This window comes from Carlito syrichta, unplaced genomic scaffold, assembly GCF_000164805.1.
Source record: "Carlito syrichta isolate Samal-C Ts95f unplaced genomic scaffold, Tarsius_syrichta-2.0.1 Scaffold308195, whole genome shotgun sequence".
NCBI lineage: Eukaryota > Metazoa > Chordata > Mammalia > Primates > Tarsiidae > Carlito > Carlito syrichta.
This window is the reverse complement of record NW_007252291.1, coordinates 19803-30367: the sequence shown is the minus strand read 5'-3', so window position 1 is coordinate 30367 and position 10565 is coordinate 19803. Positions and strand designations below refer to the sequence as shown.

The 10565-nt window shown below is 57.0% G+C and overlaps 1 protein-coding gene across 1 annotated transcript in view; it reads right to left on the bottom strand.

The window, feature by feature from the left end:
- Positions 1 to 2737: 2737 nt before the first annotated feature.
- SGCA (sarcoglycan alpha) overlaps positions 2738 to 10565 on the bottom strand; it is a gene marked incomplete at its 5' end in the record, with an annotated part of 11358 nt that continues 3530 nt past the window's right edge. Inside the window, 5 exons of the mRNA XM_021716141.1 lie at positions 2738 to 2930; positions 8163 to 8189; positions 8452 to 8660; positions 9657 to 9819; positions 10332 to 10530. Of these exons, the coding sequence (XP_021571816.1) occupies positions 2750 to 2930; positions 8163 to 8189; positions 8452 to 8660; positions 9657 to 9819; positions 10332 to 10530 (779 nt within the window). The remainder of the gene's footprint in view (positions 2931 to 8162; positions 8190 to 8451; positions 8661 to 9656; positions 9820 to 10331; positions 10531 to 10565) is intronic.

Genomic DNA, 10565 nt, shown 5'->3' with positions numbered 1-10565 from the left:
GAGGTCCCCAGGTCCAGCCAAGGGAGAGAAAATATCTGAGTGTCAGGCCACGCATGGAGGGAGGTGGAGGCCAGGCACCAGGCCACGCGGGCAGTGCCATCGTGGGCCTGGAGGAGACGGAGGGTGGAGCAGAGTGTGCAGCCGAGTCTCAGGGTGGAGGCAGGGGCGGGGCAGCGACACTCTTTGTCCTGGGCCTTGGGGGTGGCTGGCGCGACTGCTGGGTGGAGTCTTGCCCGCCAGGAAGGGGCCATTGCCCAGTGAGTCGGGAGTTGCTGAGTGTGTCTGTGCCCGCCCCACATGCTGCCGGGGCCTCTGGGCGCGTGTGCCCAGGCACGGCTCGGTGTCCTCCGCAGGCACGCCATCCTCCCAGCTACTTGTCTGGGCCACTTCCTCTCAGGCCAGCAGCCAGGCTCCCGTGAGCTCCAGGAGCAAGGAGGAAGCCATTGCCAAGACCCCAAGGCAAGGCTGGGAAGCGAGAAGCTGGCCCTGCGCACGCCTGTCCAGGGCCAGCACAGGAAGAAAGTGAAGCAGGCCCAAGGTCAGCCTGGCTGCAGGGGGCGAGCCCTCAGGGGGGCAGGGATCAGGGAGGAGCCACTCCAGGCAGCAGTCTGACCTCCAGTCTGTGCAGATTCTGTGCAGCTCCTGGTTTCCATCAGGAGAAAGGAGGAAATAGAGAATGAGAAGCCAGAGGCTTCCGTTAGTCAAAGAACCCGCTTGGCTAGGGGCAGACACCCAGAAAGCTGGTCATTTGGCCAATGTTTACTGAGCACCTACACTATGCCTGTGCCTCAGTAAATGCTCATGGAACAAACACCTGGTGGATTGATTAACTAACTGATGGGTATGGGATGCTGGGGGTGGGGTGCAGAAGTTTTACAACGGCCTTGCTTGTCCTTGGTTCCCTGAGAGGAAGGGCAGTCCCCACTAAGAATCCTGAGCATGGGTACGGTGGCTTACACCTATACTCCCAGCTACTCGGGAGGGTGAGACAGAAGGATCACTTGAAGCTAGGAGTTCAAGACCAGCCTGAGCAACATAGCGAGAACTCTGAAAGGAAAAATATCTCTGAGCAAACCAGACCTATGTCATACCTTCCTTTGTGTCTTCGCCTCCTTCCTGAGTACCTACTGTGTGCAGGCACCGCAAAGCCGAGGGCAGACAGAGCCCCACATTCTAATGTGGTGAGAGGACTCAGAACAAGTGAATTCAGACAGTGTTCGCCCTCTCAAACATCACCACGGCCATGAAGGGCAGGCTGGGGGCTGTGGGTCTGCAAGGGCATCAGGGAAGGCCTCTCGGAGGAGGTGCCATTGGGCAGTGACCAAGACAGCAGTGAGGGGAAGTCGTGTGGATGTGGGGGTGGCGGCACTCAGCAGAGGAAAACGGACCAACGGACGGGGACAGGGAGGGCGCTTGGCCCTTGGCGGACTTTCTTGAGCTGCCACCTCCAGGAGGGCCGGGCTGGGATGTGGCCTCGTGTCCTTGTCCTCTGCCGTCCCTCCTTTATCTGGGCCCCTCTCAGGCTTAGTGTCGGGTGTGGCCTCACCTGGCAGTGGGAAAATGTGAGACAATGCGGCCAGATGGCAATGACGGCCCAGTAAGCCTCTCTGGTTGGAGTCGCCTGGGAAGAACAAGCTCAGGCCTCTTCACCGCCAGCTGAGCTCTTCGGAGCTAAGCCACGCTGGCTTTGGCGCTCACGCAGGGACAAGCCATGCTGGTGACACTCAGCTCGGCAAGACAATATCCGCTGGAGCTGCCCTGTCTCTGGAGGAGCCCACCAGGAGGGAAGCGCTTGGGCCTAGGGCCTTCAGGTACCTCATTCCAGCCTCTCCCTCGCCTTCTCCGGATCTAGATCAGTTTCTCTCCCAGCAAAGTACCAAGGGACTGTCCCTCCAGGGGATTTTGACAGATGTCAACCAAATCTCCAGGTGAGAGCCGGCATCTCCTGCTTCCAGAGCCCCTCAACCCTCCAAGAAGCAGCAGGGAGGCAGACAGGTCAGGGTCAAATCCAAGCTCTGCTGCCTGCTTGCTCTGTGACATTGGGTAAGGCTCTTCCCTCTCCCTAGGCCTCAGGAGGAGGCCATGATCCAGGAACCCCTTGCTGGCAGGTTCACGCGAGGGCTGCCTGGAGCAAGTCCTTCTCTCTTTCTTCCAGAGGATTTGTGAAAACAGCAAAATGCCAAGAGTCCGAAGGGCAGGCTGGCCGTCCCTGGCTGCCTCCGGGGGCTCCAGAGGACAGAAAGGGAAGTGGAGGCAGTAAGGACTGAGGGGAGGCTGCTGAAGCAAAGCACTGGTCACAACAGGTGAGCAGAGCAGCAGGTGTTTATTTCTTCCAAACACTCTCACCCTGCCCCGCCCCATCCCTTTTTTCTCTTGCTCAGAGCCTGGGTCCAGCTGGGCTGGAGCCGGGATCAGCGGGTGGGATGTGGCCCTGAAGAGAGGAGGTGGCCAGGGCTGGAACTGGAACAGCTGTGGGGAGACAGAGTGGAGGGCTGAGAGGCTCAGACCCGGTTTTCCTGCCTCTCCCACCCTGGTCCTCCAGCCCCGAGTGCTTGGCATTGGTGGGGCAGGGCCCTGGCACTGCCGAGCACACCCCCTGCCACAGCCGCCTCGGAGAGGCAGGCGGGTCTGCGTGCCCTTTTCCCTGACCGCCTCCGGGCCCCACCATTTGTCCCAACCTCCAGACGGAGGCCACCTCGTTCCCAGATACGAGGCTGGCACTGCCCCCCGGGCCCACCTGACCGGGGCGTCAGTGCTGGTCCAGGATGAGGGGCACCTGGGCGCTGTCCACACGGGGAGGCAGCCGCTCGCCCGTGCGCACGTTGAACATGGGCAAGGTGGAGAGTGGCCGGGGCACCTCGCGGCTGGCCGCCATCTGCCGCAGCTCCTCTGCGTTCCCGTGAATGGTGCAGTGGTGAACCATCTGGATGCTGGGGGCACAGGGTGGGGCGCCGTCGGCTCTGGGAGTCAGTGCGCGGGGTGTGGCCTGGCATGACCTTGGAGCCAGCCCACAGTCCTCCCCGCTGGTTATGTGGGGGAGACTCCCACACATGAGGAGAGGGCAGGGAGTAGGTTAGGGTGCCCGCTCAGTGCCCACGGATGGAGGCATGGGCTCTGGGTGCAGACAGCATGGATTCAAAGCTGTGTGTCCCCGGCGGGTAGCTTAACCACTCTGTGCCTCAGTTTTCTTAACTGTAAAAGGAGATTCGTAATACCTAACCCTAGGATTGCAGTGAAGATGAAAAGAGAAATGTGGCTCGGTGTTTAGAACGGTGCCCAGCATGCGGTAAGCAGGGCTCCGCCCTTCAGCAGAACTAACTGGACATGCCCACCGGAAGTCCTTCCTGAGAACTACCTAGTCTCATTTGACTCTCTTCTGGACTTACTTTCTGCTCTCCTGGGGCAAGCTGTGTTTCATTCTGAGGGACAGGGGAACACAGCAGTCAAGCATGAGGACTAGCTTTGAGTTTGACACAGGGTCTCACTGCTTACTGGCTGTGTGACCTTGGGCAAATTACTTAACCTCTCTGTGCCTCAGTTTCCTCAACTGTAATGCAGTTGTTGTATGAATTAAATGAGTTAATTTAGGAAAAGCACTTAGAACATCTCTTGGTTGAGCCTGTAGCAAGTGGGGGCTACTATTATCGGGACACTTCAGTTGCTATTATTATCTTTGGTGTTATTTTATTATTTTTTATTTTTTTAGTTAGAGTCTTACTCCATCACCCAGGCTGGAGTGCAGTGGCACATTCATGGTCACCCCACCATCAACCTGCTGGGATCAGGAGATCTTCCACCTCAGCCTTCCAAGTAGGCGGAACTACAGGCACACTCTACCACAGCCAGCTAATTTTTCCATTTATTGTAGAGACAAGGTCTCGCTAAGTTGTCTAGGCTTTTCTCGAACCCATGAGCTCAGGCAATCCCCTCACCTCAGCCTACCAAAGTGCTGGGATTACAGGCTTGAGCCTCCGTGCCTGGCCGGTGTTATTTTATTATAGCAAGCCCACCAACGAACTTTGCCTCCACTGGAGGACGTTTCGAAGCCCCCTTTACACAAACCCACTCGTATTTGTTGGTCCAGCCTGGTAACATTTTCCTAGACTACCTGGTTGCCAGGTCAGACAAGTAGGAACTTTTTTATAAGCAGTAAGCATTGGGCCAGGCATGGTGACTTACACCTGTAATCCCAGCACTCTGGGAGGCTGAGGCAGGAGGATTGCTTGAGACCAGCCTGGACAACATAGCAAGACCTTGTCTCCACAAAAAATTAAAAAACTAGCCAGCACGGTGTCACACGCCTGTAGTGTCAGTTACTTGGGAGGCCGAGGCGGAAGGATCGCCTGAGCCTTGGAGGTTGAGGCTGTGGTGTGCTGTGATCGTGCCCCTGCACTACAGCCTGGACGAAAGAGTGAGACCCCAACTCAAAAAACTAAATTAAAAAAAGCAAGAAGAACTGATTTCTCAGAGGGCCCCAGGCAGGACTGAAGTGACTCCGCTTGCTGGTCGATTACTGATCAGATGGGGGAAGGGATGTGACCCTCACCCATGCGCAGTTCTCAATTAGTGGACATGGACTCCAGTTAGAGCCTGATAGGTTAGACTACAGAAAAGACTTCCTCGCTTCTCACGGAATGGGCCACACCTCTCCTGCGAGGAATGGAACCGGGCCCTGTCTGGCCAATAGCAAGAAGCAGAGTCCCCATCGGAGGCCAGGGGGCGGTCGAGATGAGCTCTTGAGTCTGGAATTTGGCAAGCTGAGCTGTCCAAAACCCAATTTTCCATTCCCAGGCAAGGGGAGGCTGAGGAGAAAGAGAGTCCGTGTGTGGATGCCAAGGTAGAGACAGAGGCAGATGATGCCCCTCGCCAGGAAGCGCCTCCGTCAGCGGCCCACCCCCTGGCCCAGCCCCACATCTGGCCTCACTGCTGTGGCAACACACAGGTGGAAACCCATGCTGGGGATGTTCTTCTAGAACAAGAGCAGAGGCCGGACCCCGTGGTGCCTTCCCTAAAATCCTTCACATCAGCGCTTGAGCAGGTAGGCATTCCTGCGCACGCATACACACACACACACACACGCATGTGCCTGCATACACACACACACACACACACACACATACACACACGTGATCCAGTTTCACCCAGACCCACCCTGCCACCAGCGCAGGGCCCAGAAAGCACTCTTTCTGCCCCCACATCCCCAGGAGAGGGATGTCGGGGCCTAGAAGACTTTGTGACCGGCGGTATCCAATCTAGGTGGAACACAGACAGCAGGATCACAACACGTGAGTGATCTGAAAAGTGGCAGACTCTGAACAAGCGAAAAGATGGGATTTTGTAGAAATAAACCGACACAAAATCCAAACCAACTAGGGCTAGTACCGCACATGGTAAAACTGGTTATTGGTTTCAAAGTGACGGGAGAAGCAGACCTCTCTGACAACAACGGAGCTACAAAATTGACCAGGAAAGGTGGATGCATGGGAATGTTGGTCACAAGGGAATATGCACCATGGCAGCAGGTGTCATTGACTAAATCTGGCACAGGTCCCCAAAAATGAGGAATAAAACCCTTGTGAAATTTACATTTAAAAAAATCACTGATCTCAATAGGGAAAAATTCTGTAAAATAAAAAATGAAAATAGAAAATAAAATTCTTTTAACTGCTTTGTATAGAAAGTCGCTCAAGGAATTAAATTGACTTAATGTAGATCAAGGAATTGCATCTCTGCCAGGTGCGGTGGTTCACGCCTGTAATCCCACCACTTGGGAGGCCGAGGCGAGAGGATTGCCTGAGCCCAGGGGTTTGAGACCAGCCTGGGCAATTTGATAAGACCTAGTCTCTACAATAAATCAAAAAATTAGCCAGGTGTGGTGGCATGCGCCTATGGTTCCAGCTACTTGGAAGGTTCCAGGATCACCTGAGCCCAGCAGATCGAGGCTATGGTAGCCATGAGTGTGCCACTGAACTTCAGCCTGGGTGACAGAGTGAGATCTGTACTCAAAAAATAAATAAATAGATAAAGAGATTGCATCTCTGTTCACTTTGGAAAACATATTTCTCATAAAAAAAAAATCCATACACTGGGCACAGTGGCTCATGCCTATAATCCTGGTACTTTGGGTGGCCGAGGTGGGAGAATTGCTCGAGCCCAGGAGTTAGAGATCAGCCTGGGCGACATAGCAAGACCTTGTCGTTACAAAAAATAAAAATAAAAAAATTAGCCAGGCAGGGTGGTGCCCGTCTGTAGTCCCAGTTACTCAGGAGGCTATGGAGGGAGGATCACTTGAGCCCAGGAGGTCGAGGTTGCAGTGAGCTGTGATCATGCCACTGCACTCCACCCTTGGTGACAGAGTGAGACCTCGACTCAAAAAAAATGTAGATATGATTCTGATAAATGTAGGAATGATTCTGATGTCTAATGTTTGTATTCCTCAACCCAGTGGTTCAAGATGATGGGGTCAAAATAGTGGGTTTAAAACTGGGGGCTCAGAACACCCTGAGATTGGCTCTGACGTGTGCGTAGACACATGCACAAGCATATACGCACCGTGTGGGTCACCCACCAGGCCCACACAGCCACAGCCCTGCTCTCCAGGACACCTGGCACGTCGTATGCTCTCACCATCTGGCATCTCCACCTGCCCCTCCCATGAGGTCACAATGGGGCCACTGTGACTCCCGCAGGATTCTAGTGGCCTCACAATGTCCCCCTGAGGTCACCACAGAGATAACCTACCACCACCTGCACCCACAGCACAAGTCTGCTGGAGCCAACCGAGGGGTGATCATCCTTGGTCTTCCCTCGGGACACCCAGGGGAAGGTGTGGGCCAGAGCCCTACAAGGAAGCCCCTGAGGCAGCTAGGAACCGGGACGCACCCGCCCCACCCACCGAGGAGCCACCCAGCAGAGAGCTCCAGCCGCCACCCTGGAAGTCCTCACACTCGACTCCCTTCACCTACCCCAGGAAGAGATGCAGAAAGACACCTCACCACTGTCCCCGTTGACACCTTTGGCCTCCAACACCAACATGAGTGAAGGCCAGCAGGCCAGCGGGTCAGGGCTCCCTAGTGAGACTGAGACCAGACGCCACACCTGTTCCAAAGCCCACCGAAAGCCCAGCATAGCCAAGGTGATCCTGGGGGCCGTGGTGGACAAAGGGGCACGCAAGCATGTGTCCCTGGCTGCTCTGAAGAAGGCCGTCGCCGCCAAGGGCTACAACATGGCCCGTACTGCTTGCCACTTCAGGCGGGTGCTCATGAAGCTGGTGGACAAGGGCATGCTCAAGCAGGTGACTGGCAAGGGAGCCTCGGGCTCCTTCTGCCTGGGCAAGAAGCTGGCCTCCAAGTCCAAGCTCAAGGTCAAGCAACGACGGCAGCAGCACCAGCCTGGGCAGCGCGGGTCTCTACTGGGCTCCAAACAGGGGCACAGGCGGCTTTTGAAGGTGGCTCGCAGGGTGACCAAGCGCCGCCGCAATTAAGGAGGCAGCCAGGCAAGCGGTCGGGGCGCCCGGCCCACCACAGGCTCAATGCAGTGGGAATAAAGGAGCCTGACTTATTTCACACCTGCCTCCTGGAGTCTGGGATTCAGGGGTGTGGGACAAGAGGGGGAACTGGGGGCGCTGAGGAGGGGTAAGGCCAGGAGGAGGGAAGATCTGGGGTAAACAAAGAGTGAGATGGGCTCGGGGAGGGCTGGCGGATCTGGAAGTAGGTGTAGGCAAGCCCAACCCCATCCTCTTGCAGGCCAGAAAGGCTGATGGAGACATTGTGAGGCAGGCCTGGCCCCTAGGTGTCTGACTCACTGTGAGGGGTGTGTGTGTGTGTGTGTGTGTGTGTGTGTGTGTGTGTGTGTGTGTGTGTGCGCGCGCGTGCACGCACATGCTGAGAGCCTCTCAGGTTGCTTCCCAAACCCTTTCCCCCAGGGGGACAGCAGGTCCCCCTCCCCATGCCATGATACTCTTCTGTGGAGACCAGCAAAGAAGAAGGCAGGGTCAGGACCACACCAGCCCCAGCACCCACCGGACCCAGGGTGAGGGCTCAGAGGGATGGGCGGTTCATCATCCCAGAGTAATGTTTTGTCTGAGCTGCCCATGAAGTCTGGAGGGGCCAACATGGCTGTCTAGATGGGCTCCCACCCAACCCCAGCTCTCCCCTACTCACTCAGAGGTAGCCAGGTCTCTCTTCAGCCTGTGGAAAAAGGGGGAGAAGGGTTAGTGGAGACTCCGGCGTGTGAAGATCTGTGTGCGATTACCCACAACCACCTCCTGGTCACCAGGCAAGGCAGGTCTCAGCCCTGAGTTGCTTGGATAAGGGCCCTGCACGCCTTTTCTGCCTGAGAACCCCACACCCGGAGGGGTCTCGGTCCCCACTCAGCACAGGGCAACCCCCAGGAGCCCCGTGGATGGAAGCCCCAGCTGGTGCCTCCCCACGGCCCCATCCCCGCACTCACCGTCCCTCCCGCCGGCAGCACATAACGTAGGCTAGCAGCAAGGTGAGCAGCAGGGCCACCAGCAGGGGGACCAGGAGGGTGACCAGGGCATCCGCCAGGAAGTCACGGTCCGGGGCCTCCGTGGGTGGGCAGAAGAATGGGTCGTGCTCCAGGATCCCGTCACCTGGGGTGGACACCTCATCTGCGGGCTCTGGAACCGACTTGTCCACCTGCACAGAGAGCCCAAGGCTGGCCTGGGAGCAGCTGCCTGGTCGCAAGGGCCCCCAGTGACAGGACAGAGGTCCTGGGCCATCCGGCCATCCTGCCCATCTCCTCACACGGCCATAGGGCTTCCCCCCACTTGTCTCCTCCAATCCGTGTGAACTAGCAGGACAAGCCCTGGACAGGAGACAGGAGAGCAGGGCAATACGCTGGTTAGCACACAGCTCCAGGGGCTGACTGCCTGGGTTTGAATCCTGCCTCAGACTGGAACTTAGCTGAGATGACTTATTCTATGTGCCTCAGTTTCCTCACCTGTAGAGTCAGAATACTGTCGCTTGCCTCCTGGCGTGGTGGTGGGGATAACATGTTGATGGGACAGTGCCTAGCACACACCAAGTGCTCAGGGACATTGTCAGTTACCAATCCCTGGCTGTCGACCCCAGTGAGTCCCTGATCTGTCTTCAAGTCACAGGGACAGAGTGCACCCGAGGTGGGACCCTATGCATCGGGGCTCATGTCCCAAAGAGCTGGAGTGGGCATCTCTGGTTATTAGAGAGCCACCAGGTCCTTGCTGCAGGTGAGTTTGCTAGGTGGCACCTTAGAGAGAAGCAGGCAGTGCTGTCTCCAAAAGGTCCCTGGTGAGGAAAGGGCTTGGGAATCACGCTGTGGGCAGTGATTGAATTCGCTATTGGCTTGGGCAGATCTGGGACGCCAGGAGCTAGAGACCCCACATGTGGATTGCAGACTCTGTCGTCCTCTTGTGGGAGAAGGTAGAACTTCAGAGAAAGAGAGGGGGAGAGAGAGAGAGAGAGAGAGAGAGAGAGAGAGAGACAGAGACAGAGACAGAGACATAGACAGAGAGACAGAGACAGAGAGAGAGAGACAGACCACAGTTTAAGACTGAAACCATCGGAGAAAGGTACAGAGACTGAAGAGATCAGAGAGACTGGGGTGGGACGTGGATGGGGAGAGAGGGTGTTGTGAGCGGGCGGGTCCCTCCTCACCAGGGTCACATTGCACCAGTCAACGCGGAAGTGGGGTGCCAAGGTGTCATAGCAGGACAGAAGTGGAGGCTGGCCCTGGGCGCAGCGGGCGTGGCTGTCGGGGGATGCCACCATCTTCAGGCAGGTAGAGAAGGGCGAGGCTGAGCCCACCTTGATGTACACCCTGGACCCAGATAGAAGCTGCTGTCAACAGGGCAGGGGGCAGGGGGTGTGGGCCACCTCCCTGCCAGATGCCGTTGACGCTGACCTGATTATGGGCTATGACCTGGGAGGGGATGGGGGAGGAGGGTCAGGAGGAGGCTTCAGGGGAGAAACATGGTGAAGCTGGGGCTGCAGGAGAGTCATGGGCCCCCCTGAGATCTGAGTGCATAGAGCACCCCACTCTTCTGGGGGACTCATTCCCCCAGGAATGTCCCTTGAGGACAGACTTTCTATGTCTTCATAGGTCACCGGGAAGTCCAGAGTTCAGGGTTTGAGCTCTGGAAGGACAGAGATGAGGGTGGGGGAGCAAGTTGCCAGGAGTGGGTAGACAGTAGTGTGAAGCTGGGAGGTGGAGATGGGCGTGGCAAAGCCCCGCCTGGAAACTAGAGAGACACTTACTCTATGCCCACCATTCAGGCAAAAGGCAAGCTACCTCCTCCTGGTCCAGGGAGCCCTCCTGGGTTGCACACCTACCCTTCTTTGCGGCCCTCAATGGGAAGGGGGACACGGCCCCCGCGGTCCAAGGCGGAAGTGATGTTGAGCAGCTGGAGCTCTCCTGGCTCCCAGAGCCCCCCCAAGGCCATGAGGAAGCGGCTGGCAGGCGTGGAGGGCAGCACCTCCTCCACATCGTGGCTACACACCAGGAACTCGGCTTGGTAGGGCAGCAGGGGGCCTGGGAAGGCCAGGTGGCACCTCAGGCGGCACCTG